The 17,610-nt window shown below is 54.5% G+C and overlaps 4 protein-coding genes across 4 annotated transcripts; 2 read left to right on the forward strand and 2 right to left on the reverse strand.

Moving 5' to 3' along the window:
* Positions 1–113: 113 nt before the first annotated feature.
* On the reverse strand, positions 114–6,989 carry B0H18DRAFT_995740 (uncharacterized protein). Its single transcript, XM_048045356.1, has 26 exons — positions 6,796–6,989; positions 6,695–6,740; positions 6,570–6,642; positions 6,291–6,518; positions 6,086–6,237; positions 4,797–6,035; positions 4,312–4,746; positions 4,139–4,258; positions 3,925–4,086; positions 3,764–3,874; positions 3,485–3,712; positions 3,360–3,427; positions 2,951–3,307; positions 2,750–2,894; positions 2,629–2,715; positions 2,493–2,557; positions 2,371–2,460; positions 2,127–2,317; positions 1,998–2,070; positions 1,874–1,924; positions 1,292–1,841; positions 1,213–1,244; positions 1,035–1,153; positions 876–984; positions 227–825; positions 114–172 (listed from the first exon to the last, which is right to left on the reverse strand). Exons 1-25 carry the CDS (start codon positions 6,834–6,836, stop codon positions 489–491), a joined length of 5,109 nt encoding a protein of 1,702 aa, XP_047895509.1. The 5' UTR covers positions 6,837–6,989; the 3' UTR covers positions 114–172; positions 227–488.
* A 179-nt stretch (positions 6,990–7,168) lies between these two features.
* On the forward strand, positions 7,169–9,006 carry B0H18DRAFT_1084047 (Low temperature viability protein-domain-containing protein; the record flags this gene model as incomplete). The annotated part of the gene is made up of 7 exons (XM_048031738.1): positions 7,169–7,309; positions 7,364–7,792; positions 7,876–8,164; positions 8,206–8,253; positions 8,300–8,428; positions 8,488–8,763; positions 8,813–9,006. 7 exons carry the CDS (start codon positions 7,169–7,171, stop codon positions 9,004–9,006), a joined length of 1,506 nt encoding a protein of 501 aa, XP_047895510.1.
* A 215-nt stretch (positions 9,007–9,221) lies between these two features.
* Positions 9,222–16,972, reverse strand: B0H18DRAFT_1084048 (uncharacterized protein; the record flags this gene model as incomplete). The annotated part of the gene is given in 20 exon segments (XM_048031739.1): positions 9,222–9,302; positions 9,359–9,513; positions 9,567–9,728; positions 9,781–9,871; positions 9,928–10,074; positions 10,129–10,232; positions 10,282–10,452; positions 10,505–10,722; positions 10,782–10,887; positions 10,938–12,069; positions 12,120–14,082; positions 14,124–14,179; positions 14,224–14,297; positions 14,360–15,057; positions 15,111–15,707; positions 15,752–15,798; positions 15,825–15,960; positions 16,006–16,033; positions 16,053–16,619; positions 16,900–16,972. 20 exon segments carry the CDS (start codon positions 16,970–16,972, stop codon positions 9,222–9,224), a joined length of 6,606 nt encoding a protein of 2,201 aa, XP_047895511.1.
* On the forward strand, positions 16,953–17,532 carry B0H18DRAFT_860347 (uncharacterized protein; the record flags this gene model as incomplete). The annotated part of the gene is made up of 3 exons (XM_048039708.1): positions 16,953–17,027; positions 17,082–17,231; positions 17,284–17,532. Coding segments are annotated over 3 exons (474 nt in total), but the record flags the coding sequence as incomplete, so codon positions are not given.
* Positions 17,533–17,610: the final 78 nt, after the last annotated feature.

Raw genomic sequence — 17,610 nt, forward strand, 5'->3', positions numbered from 1 at the left:
AAGTGTAGAGGAAGTGTGCAATACCAGGACGTGTCGCGGTGTGCGGTGCGGGCGCTATGTTAGTGCGCTACCATACAGGGCAATAGCGAGCGCTAAGCACTGCAGCTCCTTCGAGTCGATCGACCGTGACGCTGATTTGGCTGAACGTCGACGCTTCAATGTCCCATGAAGGTGCATATGTGTGGACGGCTACATGCAATCAATGTATGGCTCATCTAGTCAAAGGAAAGTTAGGAGCGTATCGTGTCACTTCCTCCGTCTCTAACTCAAGAGACGATGGCTGTTGCCGTGATCAGTACATGCATGAGTTAGCTCGGAGTCTCTTTGCCAACCCATGACAGAATCCCCACTCCCAGATGCATTCTCTATTACGCTCGTGCTGCGACTAAGTTATCAGGATCCAGAGTAACGTATGCAGGCGGTAAAATACATGACAGCAATGCACAACGACAAACAGTACAGATACACAGCAAATAATGAATACGACATCAACTCAACTTCACCTTCTTGCTAGGCTGCGGAGTGCCCTTGTCGCTGCCCTTGCGCTTCATGACGGTCGACTTCACACCTGACGCTAATTCCTTGCGCTTGTTCCTCATGATGACGGCAATTCGCCCAACCTCCGAGTCAGCTCCATTGAACAGGATGGCGTTATCGATCATCAGGTCCATGTCCGCCTCCCAAGCCTCGACGGAGTCGTACTTGTCTGCATCCAACTTTTGACGGATGGTCCGGAGGTCACGGGCATCTTTGCGTGGGATGACGTCGAAGTATGTCGGTATACCCAGTAACTCGGGGTCAACGGGCTCACGGAAGACGAAAGAGCTGGACAATTCCGTCAGTGAGAGAAGTGCAGCAGAAGCTACACCACATACATCGGATCAGCGACGAGTTTGTTCATGGCACTTTGGAGGCTGCGCTTATCGTTCCACGCAAGTTTCCTCTCCGTAACCTTCGCCCATTCCTTCTTGAACACACGTTCGACTTCGGCGCGCAAGTGATAGGATACGTGGTCGGCGGATTGAACGTTCGACAATTACGGAAGATGAGGTCAACGTCTTTGGCGAAGTTCTCCATAGTGACGTAAGCACCCTCGTTCAGTTTCGTAGACATGGTACCGAAATCCATAGGTTCCTTGATCTCATCGTAGTAGCTGCAATGATAGTCGTTAAAACGCGTTCGGAAACACGGACCCCGACGATGAATACTCACGTCGGACATCCATCCAAAACGGGGTCGACCGGCTTCAAGAAGATGCGGCATCCGGCAGCTTCATCAATATCTTCAAAACTTCTCTGCACTTCTTCTCGTTGAGAGGGGTAGCCTGAACGGCCGCTTTCTTCTGCTTAGCCACCGGCGTTGGTACCTCTTTCTCCTTGCCCTTAGCAGAAGCGCGCTGACGAACTTCAGCGGCCGGTTCAGAGGACGGTACGGCTGATGCTTTGGCAGTTTTTGCTTTGTTCACTTGCACGGCGCTACCGTTGGTGTGGGCAGCACCATTCTGCTTCGCTTTGGGAGCTGGTACGGATGCAGCAGAAGACGGTCCCGCAACAGGTGCGGATGGCGCCGGCCGGTCTTTCTTGGACGGTGTCGCAAGGGCCAGTATCTCGTCCTCAGTCGGATCCTCGGAGGGCTTCTTACGTTTGCCGATGACAAGCTTCGGCGCGTGCTTCTCCCTCTCCTTCTCTGCGGGTTGGATAGCCCGCTGTTTGCGTCCCTCGTTCTTCTCCCTCTCGATAGCGATGACCTCTTCGAGTAGATCGGCCGATCCATCATCAATATCTGGCGTTGGCGGGCGTGGCAGAGGCGAAGGCGACCGCGGTTGAACCTTTTTACCCTTGCTTTGGCAGCTGGTTTTGGTGGTGCCTCCGACGGCGTTGTGCCGCCTACCTTCAGTTTGATGGACGGCCGCGGGTGGCCGAAGCTGCCGGCGCAGGCCGCTGAGCAGGCCGTGGTGGAGGGGGTACCGGCGCAGCCGGGACTGCTTTAGTCGGCACAGGGGAGGATCTACATCTCGCGGCTCTGCAGCACGATCTGCAGCCTCGAGAGTCTTATTGATGCGCACCCATTCTGAGATCGAGGTGTCAGGGATTGGAATGTCGTTACAACAATCAATATAGACTTACGCTTATCAAAGAAGGACTCCAATGCCAGGGCCTCGCTGTGAACGTAGCTGCCAGGCGCATTGTACGACTTCGCGTTACTGATCACCAGGCGGAAGTCGTCCTCGAATCCAAACCGATCCTTATATTGCCCCGACTCGAGTTTGGCATTCATAGTGCTCAAGTCCATAGCATTCTTGATAACCTCGAAGTAACTAAAAGTCCGGTCAGATGGCATGCGCCTGATGCACCAAAGAAAACAACGCACTTCGGTGCATGGTCCCGCACGGGATCAACAGGCTGCAGGAAGACGGCAGCGCGTTTGTGGGTTTGAAGCTTCTTCAAGCATTGCGACAAGCTCGCAAGTCGTTCAAGCTCATTCCAGCCGACTGAGCCTTCGGGACGTTCTGTGGCTTCTTTTTTTCCGGTGCTAGTGCCTTCTTAGGCGGAGGGACCTTCGGCACGGAGAAAGTATCACGTCTGCTGAGGACAGGACTTGCCGCGGCGCTAGGTGTCCTGTAGATACATCACCCTGCACGCTACTCGGAGGTAGCTTGAGTTTCGGCGGTCCCGCGAAGGGCAGAGTTGGCGTCCTGATGGCGGCCCTCCCGTCCTGATCGTCGGGCGCGTTTAAGCGGAAGCTTGACTGGGGGAATAGGAGGTGCGACTTCGGTCACTGGAGTCGGCGGGAGGTGGATAGTGACCTTGGGCGGTGCCTCTTCAGCGCCACGAATCAGCAAGTCGGCGAGCTTGAGCAAGCACCATCGGACTTCGTTGTCTGTCTCGGGTGCTCTGCAGAGAAGCGAGGAATCAGTACGTGGTCTGGATTTACAAGCCAACGGACATACAAAGCGATGGGCATCAGGGATTCCCTGATCACTTCGCTCTTCCCGAGCTCTCGATCCTTCCGGAAGGCCTTGATCATGAGATCCATGTCGCTCTTCTTGTTCTCTTTGGTCTTCTCGGCACCGTTGCCATCTTCTTCAATGAGCACCGACTCCGACTCCTTCAACGTCTTGACCTCGCCCATGGATACGAGGAGTGCGAGACTGAGGCATGCGTTCTGTGCTACATGTCGCCTGATGAGCCGGGAAGGGTCGTTGGCCATAACCGCGAGGATGTAGCGCATGACCTTCGGCGTGTACCATTTCGTGAGGAACAGGTAATCGAACGCCGCCATACGGACTTGGGTGTAGTTACCCTCGCTAAAACACCATAAGCATTTTGGCCTCCACGAGATGATGTAGGGTTGCCTACCGTGTCAATGAGAAGAATATACGGGGATCGTGAGGAACAAGGTTGGCCACACTGAGCATGAGGTGAAACTAGGAGCGACGATGAGCTGAAGTCATGCCGCAGTTAACACGAAACCCTGAACGAACCTCAACCACGGCGATGGTGACCACGTTGTGGTACGTCGGTATTAATCTGTCCATGCTGCGATATCGATCTACCTCTGCGAGAGCCTGCTTGAGCAGATCGGCGTCTTGGGCATCTTGTACTGGCTGCGAGTCCATGGCGGTGAACTCGCCACGCTCTGGTGGTACCGTAGAGATAGTGGCACATGCCAATGCAGAAATCACTGTGCAAATGTATAATGCATCCGAGTACTACAGTGGATCAGCGGAGGTGCGACAAGCGCATTTCGCCGACCAACTCACCGGGTTGGAAGTGTTATCGTTGTACCGCAGCTGGTCAACGAGGAACTGTCTGACGATCGGTGGCGTCTTGCCGTTCTCGAACCGTACTCTTGATACGGCGCGTATCAAACTCTGTGCGCTTCGTGAGCAAACAATTCAGCAAGGAGACAATACCACTGTACCTTCCGCACAAAGTACTCCGCGAAGTCACTGAAGTCGTTGGGTCTCGGCACATACGTATGACTGAAGAGGTCCGGCTTGGAGTCATCCGGTTCGTAACAGTAGCGCAGGAACAGCTTGAACAGGTGGAATAGGCCCAACCACTCCAGCCTCTGTATTGCGCACTGCAAGCAGCGAATGAATAAGACAACCGGTGCTACCTATCGCCATACTTACTGTTACGAGCGCTTGAGCTGCCTCGCAGCGTATCCGGTAGAAGTAGTTGGAAACAAGCACGGTCTTGGTGAGCGTACTTGAGATGATAGGATTCGGAGTCTTCGTCAACACTTGAATTGCCTGAGAATGCCTCGATAAGACTGGGACGAAGACCACGAAGAAAGCCGTCGTACCTCGTATTGCGCCACGATATCTCGATCCCGTTGTAGCTGTGACACCCACATGTAGTCCTTCTGGTCGAACGCGATGGCCGCGATCCACTCGAAATCCGCGTCGATCCGGATCCATTCGTATGTCTGTCCCGCCATGCTCTGTTCGTCTTCCTCGGTCCAGTCCGCCACTTTCCAGTTCTCGCGCTCTTTCTCGTTCTCCCATATCTCTAGTCCGAATCCCATGTCGACCATGTCCATTGCGGCAGCTGCCTCAGCGTCTCCTTCCGCGGCCGCCTGAGCGGCGGCCTGCCGCGCAAGGTACCGCTTCGTGTTCCGTCGTACTCGCTTGTACTTCGTGTTGAACGGGACTTCGTAGCGTTTGTATGGGCTCCGAATGTCCAGGACATGTTCGTAAGGGGTCCCGTCGGCCTCGTGGATTCGGATAGTCATTTGGCCCTGCAGCCATGTGTTAGACAATGTCAGCACCTGGTGAAAAGCCTACATACCTCGAAGAACGACACTGGCTTCATCAGTGCCTTCCCAACCTCGTTGTTTTCGTGCACCTTGAAAGCCGGTGCGTCCTGGCGCATCGAGATCTCGACGGCCATCTTCTTTCGGTTGAAGGTTGCAGAAAACCCGAACGTAGGACACCCACTCCCGTATATCCATTGTTCCGCGAAGGAACGTGGGTCGATGCCGCTCACCTTGCGACATGTCCGCAGGAATGAATGTGTCGAGATGAGGTTGTTCGGCATCTCGCCGCTGATAGCGGACAAGAATACCTTGGGAAGGACTCGCGACAGGCCTAACGACGTACCCGACTTGCCAAGACGTCGGTCAAGGATGTGAAGGACGAGAGGTGACTTCAAATTAATGAAGGGCAGTGTGGACGAATCAGGGGGATCCAGCTGTTGCGGTTGACAAATGGGCGGCATGGCGCCGTTGTCCAGCTGAAGCACACGTTCCATGTCCTTCTTCAGCTTGAACCGGTACTCGTTACCGCCAAGCAGCTTGCGAGTGAAGAGACCCGCAATATACAAGCCGAGGCCATTGACCAGCCACGTATCCGACCACGTCTTCTGCTGGATGTTGATGCCCATCCACTGGCAGGCGAGCGCATGGCTCAGGCAATGTCGAGTTTCGAAAACTTGATCTATAGCGTCCTCGCCATGCAGTAGGTCTACAGTGACCAGGGATAACGTAGCGCTGTCGAATCTTTGTGTCGGCATTTCATCCACGAAGGCAAGCTTGTGAGAGCCAAATGGGTAAGAGCCGAACTCTGTTGAGTAGAAGCTCATGGCCGAACGCATGAAGGAAACGGAGTTCGCGAGAAGTCCTTCGTGACCCGGGAGACAGAATGCGTGCATGAGGGGTTGCATGGTCCCGGACGCATCTTCAGCAGCGCTGAGATCGGCGGGGATAGGTTGGACGTGGAATGGCCCGGCGGCAAAAGCAACGTGCTGTACGGACGTCAAGGTGCTTTGCGAGAAGAGGAATTTCGTCTTGTTGGAGTTGTAGGGATGGGAAACTTGTTCGACCAGCTCGCCGCTACAAACGACGACTGTGGGACTGTCGCCTTCGAGTGGCTCTTCATCATTCATGGGCGTGTCTTCCCGCTGCTCCAGGTATCTTGGAACGACGAATTCGAATTCCCATGTACACTTCTCCCATACGTTGTCAATGCAGGGTACCCAACATCGGGCTGCGTCTGGACATGAAGGTGTGGTGTATACGTGTGGTACGCGCTGTTCCATTGTCATCGACGACTGTGGCGTCACAAGGAACTAGGACTTACATATGGATATGTATCAGTCGGGAGCACAAATTGTAGTCCATCCGCAGGATTCCGCACGCTATAGGCGATATTCACCGTGATAGGGCTGAACTCCGGTACGGGAAGCGCTGGCTGAGACATTGGCCCAGGTGTTTGGGGTTCAGGAGTTGCAGCTGGCAAACGGTCTTCCATATACAAGTCAATGAACATCATCGAGATGACGCACCTTCGCTAGCAATGCCCGCAGCAGCATGCCCCGATTGCCTGAGAGAAACCTCTTTCGGGATCGCAATCGATAATTCGCCCTCGTCGCCTTCAGCAAGCGCAGAGTACACCTTTCGCTTGAGCTCCGGGTGAACATGGACATCCTGGGGATTGGAGATGTTGAGATTGGTGAAGGGGTCATGACAGACGAAGTCCGCAGGATGAGAACCGACGGTGACCGAATGTATCGCTGGGTACTCGTTCAGCTCAGCGCAGCCTTCGTCTCAATTCTAGAACGTACTGCACTGCCTTGAATGAAGATGGAGTGTCTTCAATTCCTTGCTTGCGGGGACTACGGTGAGTTCCGTGTAACCCTACAGCGAGCTTAGCTAACTCCGCCTCTCGTCAAAATCGGCGGTCTCGTACCCAGAGACTGCCGGAGAAGTCAATCTCCAGCACAACCTTTTGATGACTAGTAGAGACGAGAAACGTGTCAATCCTCAGCAGGCAGGCAAGAGGGAGAAAACACGTATATGGTGAACCCTCTGCGAACATGCTCCCGCTGCATTTCGGACGTGTCGACGGCCACCAAAGATGCGTCAAAGGTTGGGAAGCACTTGGAATGTGAATGAGCAACAATGAGACGTGTAAGAGTGAGTAGAGCAAGCACGGTCGACGCGGCGACAAGCAGCGTCGTCGAGGCTGGGAGAGACCTCCGCCGCGACGACGTTAGATGTGATTATGTAACCCCGCGTGTGACGCCCATTGTCCATGTGCTTAGCGCCGTGTTCCTCGTGGATCGGAATCTCATCTTGTTCAGAAATCTGGGCAAGTAGCAGCCACACATCGCGGCCCGCTCCTCGTATCCGTCCTCCTCCTTCGCTCACCGTGCAGTCTAAAATGCCTCCAAAGTCTTTATTCCGTCAACCTGGAGCACAGCACTTCCAACTCGTGCATCGTTCGCAGCGCGATCCTCTCATACACGATCCCGAAGCTAGTCAGCGTGTCCTGAGGGCCTTCGAGCGAGGGAATGTCGCTAAGGTGCGTGTAGACAACGCGCATGTCGCCGTACATTTTAGGTGACCTGCGGCGCAGGGAAAGTCTAGGGCAGACCTAGAGAAGTTCCTCTCCCCCTCCGAGCTCGCTCACGACAAGGAGCGAGCCAACATCGGCGAGGCCGCACTCTACGGGGTCTACTTCGACGATACTGAATATGATTACATGAAACATATGCGCCCCGTCGGCGTTCAGGAGGCTGGTGTGGATAGCGTTCTCGTCGAGGCTCCTGTCAAGACCAAGGGCAAGGGCAAGTCGAAAGACCCCATAGAACTACTAGACCTACCCCCAGGCGTCCTTCCATCCACCTCGGAGATACCCAGGAACTATGAGGCGCAACAGAACATACCATCCTCGATAGTCGGCTTTCAACCTGATCTTGACCCACATCTCAGGCAAACTTTGGAGGCATTGGAGGATGATGCATTCGTCGATGACGACCTAGACGATGACTTCTTTGGCGAGCTTGTCGCTAAGGGCGAACTTGCCCAGATGAACATCTCGACTTCAATTTCAGGAGGATGGTTTGAGGCGGAGACTCTGCTGCAAAGGGCGAGGAGACTGCGTCGGAAGAGGACGAGGTAGCAGTTGGGAGGCACGCTTTGCAAGATTCAAAAAAGCTCAGAAGGAGGCACCTCCGACCGACGCATCCGACATCGACGGTATTCAGAGGCGGAGACACTGTCGGGACGCTTCCACAGTTTTCTGTCGTCGGGGGCAAGAAGCGGCGAAAGGGCTCTTCGAACGCTTCAGGATACAGCATGAGTAGTTCCTCGATGTTCCGAAACGAGGGTTTGACTATGCTGGACGAGCGGTTTGAGGAGGTAGGCGTTACTACAAGTTAGCCTGTCCCAACGTTATATCATTGTTTGGCGATGCAGATCCAAAACAATACGACTCGGACGAGGAGAGGAGGAGGAGGAAGGCTTGTCGGACGAATCTGACGAGGCACCCGAACTGATCACTACCCGCGAGACTTCGACGCTATGATGCACGAGTTCCTCGATAACTACGAGATCCTCGGTGGCAAGATGCGCCATGTCCTCCATGGCGACACCGCTGCGGAGAAGCTCGACACGATCCGCAAAGCATTCGGAGGGGCTCGTCTGCGCGACGAAATGAGGATGACAACAGCGAGGCAGGCGACATTCTGATGCCGTTAGATGTTGACGAGAAGCAGGGGCGGTGGGATTGCGAGACTATCCTGAGTGAGTCAATCCGACATTGCTCTACGTCTCGCTTTGATCTCAGCTTCCTTGTAGCGACATACAGCAATCTGGAGAATCACCCGCGTTTGATAAAGGCGCGGCAAGACAAACTCATCGCGAGAATTCGACTAGACCCGAAGACCGGCTTGCCAGTTGTGGACGGAAAGCAGCCTCAGTCACGACCACCCACGGACTCAACCTCGGAGTCGGAGTCGGAGGATGATTCAAGAGGTTTGTGTCTCCAACCCGCACTTGACGTCGTACTGACGCTAGCGTTTAGTGCAACGAATCACCGTCTCTCGGCCGAAGAACGAGTCTAAGGACGACAAGAAGGCCCGGAAGCAAGCCGTGAAGGCGGAGCGGCAGCAACGTCGACTTGACAAGAAAGCGACTAAGGAGGAGTTCTCCTCGGAAGCGAAACGACAGAATCGGACTTTGGCCAACAAGGAGAAGACAAAAGCTCGCAAGCTATGATGCATTAGCAACTACGTGTAGAAGCTCTACTGTACATCGGTGTTCCGGGTAAAGTACTGTACAAGGATAACATGCGGGGTATCCTACCTAACGGCATTGGATGGTATCTAATGCTACACATATTTACAGCAAAAAGGATTGACAGCGAAAGCAAGTAAGTAGAAATGAGGGCAAACGTCGACAGGTCGTGAAAAGGATCGTGCTCATCGGTTTGTTCACCAATCTGGCCATAAGTCAAGAAGAGAGTTCCCTTCTTCCTCAGGGGAGTCGTGTTGCTTCATCCACCTATCCGGTACCTGTGAGATCATGTGTTAGTCCATAAGTCGAATAAACAACGGTGGCGGCCACTGACCAAGGGGAAGTACCGCTCCATTGCGCTGAGGAAGCGCTGTCTGTACTGCTTCGGGCCAATGATAGTAGGTTCACCCTTGGTTCCTCCTCCGAGGAATGCAGAATCCTTGACCCAGCTCTCCAGTTTCTTGTCCCAAGTGTACGTGCGAACATAATCTGTGCAAGCGTTAATAAAGAATCCATACAGTACTGCCATACCAGTCACCTACCGACGATCCCGACCACAAGTTCGTTATTGACGCTATCAACACCGACAACTAGAGAGTAGTCCATGACGTTGATGTCGGCAAGAAACTTGCTATCGTTATACAGAGAGCCTCGGAGGATCCGCTTGGAGTGTTCACGCAAGTAGAACGGGGACAAATGAGCAGCTAGAGAGAACCTCAGAGTGACGAACGTGAACGCAAGTAACCAGTCACATACTCTCTACCAGATTTTCATCCAGCAATACCTCGTTTTCTCGCCCAGTGGATTGGACATGGCGGTTGCGAGTGGAACCTTTCAGGTCGTAGATCTACGCCAGGACTTTCTAAACATTCGATTGACGGGTGAACGTACAATGAGCCTTACCTTCGAGAAACGGCGATCGTAGAACAGGTTCTCCATGACCATTAGGTTCATCTGAGTCACTTTGGCTTTACTGGGGCCTTCGTGGCTATGGGTCTTACGGAAGGTGATCTTGAAGCAACCAAAGATCTTGGCAAGTAGTGTTGGTCGCTATTGCATCGTTTCAGAAAAATCATCTGTGTTTCCCGCGAGAATATCACTCACATCCGCCACGACCGCAGATGACATGTAATCGAAGTAAGCAGGCGCGAAAGTCTCCATTGCCTGAAGCTCAGGCCGCGACAGCCCCTTCGCTATGAATCGGTCATCTGTGCCTCTGTCAGTCGAGACCCTACAAGCAAGGGCCACACTACGTACCGAGGGTCTTCAAGAATACTGATCCCGACTTTCCGCCACTTGCATCCCATTTAACACACCTTGCCAGCGACTCGATCATGCTGCGTTCACAATCGTATGTACGACGGAGCGCATCAAATTGCTCGGGGAACAGGACAGTGCAGCTGATGGTCAGCCCGCCACTTTCGAATGCTGATAGGATATGAGTAACGCAACGTCCCAAACGCAAACGTGAAATCCTCACAGATAGCCCAAGGCTGCTTCGAGGATGGAACTCGCAAATCCTGTGTAGGGTCCCAGTCGTCTGAACTGTCCACATTGACCACTCCCCATGTAGACGTTGACTCGGCTACTGATCTATCATCGGGCATGAAGGCTTCGCCACCATCGGTCAACTTGGGCTCCTTAGTCTGACGCTTCTCCGCTCTGGACCTCGCCAACATGTCACGATACTGAGGAGAACTGCGAGCACAAAGAGCACAAATTGAGCACAAGATTCGAAGACATATCCAATGACTCACTTCAAGGCCAACGCGATGATTGACGTTGGTTCATCCGTCCTAACTACCATAGAGGAGTTTCGGAAGATATGTTCGGGATCAGACATCGGATCTTCCCCGTCCGGCTCTGTGCGCTGACGAGGCTGAGGGATCGGTTGCGGCCAAAACCCAGACAACGCTTTAGTATGGAGTGTCGCTCAGTGCCGCTAGGCCCCACTTCAAGCTCAGGTGCAGGTGATGTCGGGGGAGCGGGTCCATGTGTCATTGCCGCCAGTACCGGCGAGCTCGAGACGGAAGGGGCAAGCTGGTCAGAAACCTGGACGGAGGGTACAGGCACCTGTTCTTCCTGCTTGGACTCATCCGGCAATGTACTCGAGATACTTGCGTTGTCGGGCTCTGCTTGTCCGGTCTCCTCTGTCTCTGTAGTTGTGTCAGGCACCGGCGATTCAACACGCTTCGTTTGTTCTGGTTCCTCCTCTCCTTCACCTTCGTCATCTGCTTCACTTGAGTCTGAACTATCAGCCTCGTCTCGTATGGCGTCTTTGATACTGTCCAAGACCTCGACCCTGGCTCGAGCAGATGCCACTGGACGAGGGCGTCGTCCCCGAATGACGGCATATCGGCGGGTCGAGCGTTCATTGTCTCGATTCATACGTTCGAAATGTTTGGCTATATTGGAGACTTTACTCCCGGCTCCTGCCTGTCTTCTGAATGTGTTCTTCGGTCCCGAGTTAGAGGTCGGACGAGACGATGTCATCTTCTCTGTACCGAGACCACGAACTGCGGCCTTTCCTTTCTTCTTCCCGCTGACGACAATGGAACCAGAACGAGATAGCGGAGGTGAGGGTTTCGTTGCCTTGGTATGTGCATCATGACGTGCGCTAGCGGATCGCTTGTCGGGCGATGTCTGTCTCGACGCAACGCGGGAATCAAAAGACGACACCAGAGGTCCCGGGATACGACTGCCAGTCACGCCATGTACCCTCTTTGCGTGAGTGAGGTACCGCGGAGCAATGTTGGCAGCATAACCTGACTCGAAGTCGGACACGGAGGTTTTTGTCCTCAGAGCTTGTCGGCGAGGTTTAGAGCGCACGCGGGGAGGAATGTCACTTGGACCTTCCTGTTCGCTGTCCGACTGGAGAGACGCCGGAGGAAATGCAGTTTTGGTCAGTTCTTCCACTCCTTGCGCGGGTAGGAAGTCCTGGTACTTCTTGACGAGCTCTGCGACATTTGGATAATGGAACGAACGCCTGGGTAATCGAGACAACTGGGATGAAGAGCGGTCGACACCCGCCTTATCCGGAGCCGCCTGAAAAGGTTTAAGAGACATGATGTACACAGATGCGGCAACTGACTTACAGGAGGCGGAGACATTAAGGCATCCGGCGAACACACCTCCCCTCTATCAGCACCTATAGTAGAGTCACTTTCACCACCCGATTTCGGACTAGGCAGTACGACAGTCACAACGGCTTGCTCATCCACCACAAGATTTGGTATCTTCTGAGGCACTGGCGTAGCTTCTGGTGCCTTCTCGGGGAGTGTCTCAGACTCTGACGCATCTGACGCTGACGACGTAGACGTGAAAGAGTCGCCGGTAGCTCGTCTGATGGTGATAGGTGTATTGTCTTCCGCTTCAGAGACGTTGTGGTCCTTTTCCAGTGACCCGTAATGTCCATAGTACCCAGGCTTCCGTGGCCCAGGAAAGAACCCTCTGACAGACCCGAAGGCCGACGCTTTCCGGCTGCCACGATCGAGAGGCTGCGTCAGCCTCGGCTTCGGGAGCTTGTCGAAGTCTTGCTGCCATGCAACAATCTTGTCTTGGCGATATGCTCGAACTTGGTTCAACGCAAGAGTATCTGTTGGAGGCGTCTCACGGTAGATCCTGTTGATCAGCCTGGCAATGTCCTGCTTCTCCCATTCTGCTTTGCTGATCAGGATGTTGACCTCCGCGGTTAGTCTTGCGTCTGCTTCCTCGTCCCCTGTGGCGGCATCGATGTTGATGAGCTTGAGGTCGTCGATCAAAGCGGTGTACCAGAGTTCATTGCGACGATTAAGGCGCTCAAAATCAGTGTTCCTGATCTCCAGCTGGGTTTCAGGGCGAACGCGGATGCGCATGGGAGGGTAGACGATCTCGTGCAAAGTGATTGGGTCCGCCTGGAATCGTACAGTCATGCCGCGGATCGCAAAGTATCGGATGTGATGCTGGTAGATGTTGTGCTGGCACCCTGCTCCTTGGACAAGCTGGACGTCTGCTGGGTAGAAGTGGAGCTCCAAGAACTTCGCAAACGAGTACCTCTGCATCTCTGGAGATACGGGGATGAAGGGCGTAGCCAATCGACATAGCCGGCAAACACTCCAGGTGATGATGCCGTCGTTAGCAGACGTGCGATTAACGATTTGTCCATCCCATTGCTCGACCACGACGAGAAGTCGCGTCTCGTTGTGGACGTACACCCTGCCGTGACGGGCCAAGGGCTCATTACAGCTCTTGTTGTCGCAGATCGCCTTCGGGTCCAGAAACAGAACGAGGGTGTCCATGACGGTCTTCTCTATGAACTGACCCAAAGTGCAGTCGTTTTCCCCATAGAAGGTGATGTATCTGAGCTTCGGAGGGAAGCACGCCCTATGCAAACCAAGCTCAGTGGTCGGCATCGTAGCCTCCCACAAGCTGATGCACTGATATTTCTCCACATTGAAATCGTCATTGTTCTTCCGAAGGTACCATTCCCAGATCCGTCGCTGTTCAGCGTGTTGCCACTTCACATAGCTGAGACGGCTCTCAAGCCGTATGTCCTCAACCGTTTTCAGTTGTGTCGGGGCTTCTTCGGCAGGGGTCAGAGGGACTGGAGAAGCTGCGACGACTTGTGAGACTGTCGGAGTCAGGTCGAAATAGCCAGGACCGTCTCTGGGCAAATTTGCAACAGTGGGGGTTGTAAGGATGTCTGGCATGTGCAGCGACTCGATCTGCGCCGCGATGTCGTTTGGATCTGGAGTTTCTGCCCGTCCCGCGGTGATAGTTGCCTCTTGGCCATGCGTGATCGTCTCTTCCTGCCTATGCTCTGACGTAGCTGTCTCCTCCCTGTGGACGATCTCGTCCTCCCATTCTCGCTTAACCCGGAAAAGCTCGTCGTCAAGCTCCTTCAGCCGTCGTATGGGGTATGGCGGCGGGAATCGGAGTGTCGCAGACACCGATATGAACGTCCTGCGATATGGCTCGAGGGACTCCTCGATCCGTTTGGAGAGGCGTAGCTGCTCCGCCTCCTCGTCTGGCAGGTCGTCCATGTTGGAGTGTGCCTCGGCATGGTTCTCGGATATACCGCTGAGAGGCGATGAAGCTGACTGCAGCTTCGGCGCAATAACGTAAGGGGCGGGGTGGACGAGCTAGGGCCGGATATGGGCACCGAGGGGTAGGCTGTCTGCGCAGGCGTAGCTTCCGCGTGAGGGCGGGCAAGGTGATAACCGAGTCCTTCCACAGATGCGTCTCCAGTTTCAGGTTGCGCACTATGAACGCGAGGAAACGAGTGACCTTCTTCACTCGCCGGAGAGTATCATGTCGCCGCCCCTCAAGACGATTGTGCAGCCCATCTCCGGGTTACATCCTTCGAAGCGCATGTATGTCTTCCGCCGACCAGGGATGAGGGGGTGATCGAATGTCTGAATGCGGAAGCGGGTACAGTGGCCCAGACGGGGTTCCAAGGCGAGCTTGTCCATTGAGGAGAACACGTCGCCCTGCGTCATCCTCGCAACGAACTGTACCGCAGAAGGTTTGACGGTCCTGGCGACGGCGATCCGATGTTTGGCTAGTGCATCGAGCGCGAGCCTCGAGACAGATTTCTCCGCCAATACGACATGTGGACGCAACGCAGCGATACGAGTGGCAAGGTTGCCGAGGTAGTCCTTCTCTTGCCGTAGAATCTGACCGAAGTGCATGTACTGCCCCTCCACCCTGTGAAACTCGAGCGGAAATGTGACCAACATCACGCGTGGGTTACGCTGCGTCCTCAGCATCTGCTTGTGCGCGACGTTTTTCGTGATGACCGCCCCATCAACGTACTCCGAATCCCTTGGTGCACCACCCGGAATCTTCTTGATCTTCACGTACCGTCGGACATCCATGTCCGCACCCTGGCGTTGTGGATGCGCCGTAAACGTGAGCTCGCGTGCGATTCGTAGGCTGAGCGTGAGCAAGGTCTCTTCCCACTCTCCGACGTTGGGTATCTGCTCGGCCGTCAGCAGCTGCCTGAGCATGATCCGGAGGTGGAACATGGAGATGAGATTGAGTTCCTGGGCATAACTGGACCATGGCTCAACCCCTGCATGTATCAAAGTTTCACGAAATGCACTTACGCCGTGCTCTCGCGCCTCATCCGCCACCCCGGTTCGCCGAAATTGAAATTCTCGTTCAGTCGACTCTGCACTCTACTGCGAATGAATGGAGTCGAAGGATCGAAGTCGGCGTATGAGTTGAATCGCGACCTGAGCATTCCTGGGCTCTCAAACGGATGGCTATGATCCGGAGAACTAGCCGGGAACTGCACCGAGCTCGTCGCGCCATCCATCGATACAGGGACTGTGACGGGAAAGTCGATGGGTGTCTTCGCCCCCGGAGCGGTTGGAGAGTCGTCATTGTTGAACCTCTCCGACAGTGCAAGGTTATCCTTGTCCTCTTCCGCGAAGGTACGGCGGAAAGGGACAGGATTCTCTCGAATCGTCCTATCACCGCGGAAGTCGTCGAAGGGCGTAGCTGGTTCGAACGATAGAAAGGCATCACTGAAGCCAGGATGCCTTTTAGTCTCGGCGATGGAGAACAGATTGAACGGCTCATCCGTACGTCCAAACAGCTGTGACGCAGCAAACGGAGACTGGGGCTGGTTTGCGAGGGAAAATGAAAACGAGTCGGAACCGAATTGACCGAGTTGGTGCGTGGCGAAGGGTGAAGCCATACTAGACGTGACGGACCGTCCGTCGTCGTCGTCGTCATCGCCCACCTTGGCCACTTCTCCAAGCAGAGGTTACAAACGCGGACCATGCCCTCCTGCCCGAAGCGGCGCCCTTGATCACATTGGATGCGCAGCGAGAACAGAAGACCTGCCCGCAAATACGACAGTGGTGCTTCCGACGCCATGCCGTGAACACACTCTTGCAGTCGTAGCATTCCTTACACAACTTGTCGTCCATCCAATAGTCCCGAGATAACCTACAGCACATTGAGCTTGCTATGGTACACGCGAACGACACACACTCACCCTCTCCTCGTATCCTTCGTATCACTTTAGAAACGGAAGCGACCTTCTAGACTACCCTGCGTCCTGATGCTTCTGGCATCACTGTCCTGGATAGGAAATCCCGGGATGGCTGTACCATACACGCCGCCGTCCGGAGTGTCTGGGGTATAGAGGGATCCATTGCGAGATGGCGGTCTGTCGTAGTCAATGTCGTATGAAGGGGTCTCGGATACGACTGGAGTTAGCGACACCTGCGGAGGAGCAGGACGCGACGCGGCGACATTGAAGCGGTTGCTCCGGTCCGAGGACTTGTTCGACTGGTTGGAGGTCGCATTCGATAGGGAGGGGCGTCGTTGCTCAGCCGTTTGCCCTGTCTGTGCATAACCGGTATTGGAGGGCCCAGGAGTGCCAGACGTGACAGCTGACTGCAGAGGAGCTGCGAGGGTGTTTCGAACCTTGGAAAATAGCGACGTTACTAGGGCATAAGAGGACTGGTCGTGCTCATCTTCTTCGGAGAATGGATTGAAAGAAGTGAGGCTCGTTACATCGTCGACGATCTTGGTGCTACTGCGTGAGCGAGTGGACGGCTCGCTGGACGAAGGAGGATGTGCATTAGTAGAACTAGAAGAACCTGCAGTAACCGACGAGGAGTCCATCCGCGCGTCGACAAACGCTGGCTCTATAGTCTACGCCGTATGCAGCGCGTTAGAGATGGAGGGGCAGGCAAAGGAGCATGATGATGTCTGAACAGACAATATGGCTGCAGGACGTCAAGCCATGCAAGCGCTCCATTCACATGCACTACAGCAGAGCGCCCGTTTTACGAGCCTGACTGAGGCCACGCTTTCACCCAGTTTCGCCTTACTTCTAGACGACTTTGCATTGTGTGCTCACCTTGGTACTATTCTCACCAATGGCCGCAAACGGGAGCGCACCCATGACCACGGATAACCAGACTAACGACGAAGTTGGTATGGACCCCATATGGGTGTCCAGTCGCACAGCGCGACAGATATATGCTCTGGGAGAGGTCGAGAAGGTGCGGTGTCCAGACCAGTAGAGTGCGAGCAGGGGCTGAGGTCATATACGACAGGATATCAGCCGGCTGCTCACTCTAGCAGCCTCGTCCATGTCCCTGTTAACTCTTCCTCAAACGGACGGCCCGGAGGATGGTTTACCGCAGGGTGGCGAGCGATCTGAACAGTTTGTCCTGGAAGTGAGCGAGTATTTCGAGAGACTTGACGTGAGCCCTCCACTGCTTGTCCTGCTATCCGGTATTCACGATGCCACCTCAGGCCATCCACATAGCCATCCGTTCCTCCCTTGCCCACATCCGACAATCCCGCATCGCACCATCCGCCATTAACGCGCCGCCTCCAGGGTTCATTCCGCCTGCGCTTGGTGTGGGCGTGCCGTCTGCTGACGGCGACTATGATAAAGGCAGCCGCGGACTGCAAGAAGAACGGGTGGAGCGCGACGCTTGGAAAGCTATTTTGGACGCACTAACTCGCTTGAAGGATGCTAAAGAGCGAGAAGCAGCGGAAGATGACATGGACGAGTGATGTTATGCATGGTCTACGCTACATAGGGCATAAGGTATGTACATGGATGGTCTTGCTTCT

Source organism: Fomitopsis serialis, assembly GCF_022376445.1.
Source record: "Fomitopsis serialis strain Sig1Antser10 chromosome Unknown B0H18scaffold_19, whole genome shotgun sequence".
In the NCBI taxonomy this organism is placed as follows: domain Eukaryota; kingdom Fungi; phylum Basidiomycota; class Agaricomycetes; order Polyporales; family Fomitopsidaceae; genus Fomitopsis; species Fomitopsis serialis.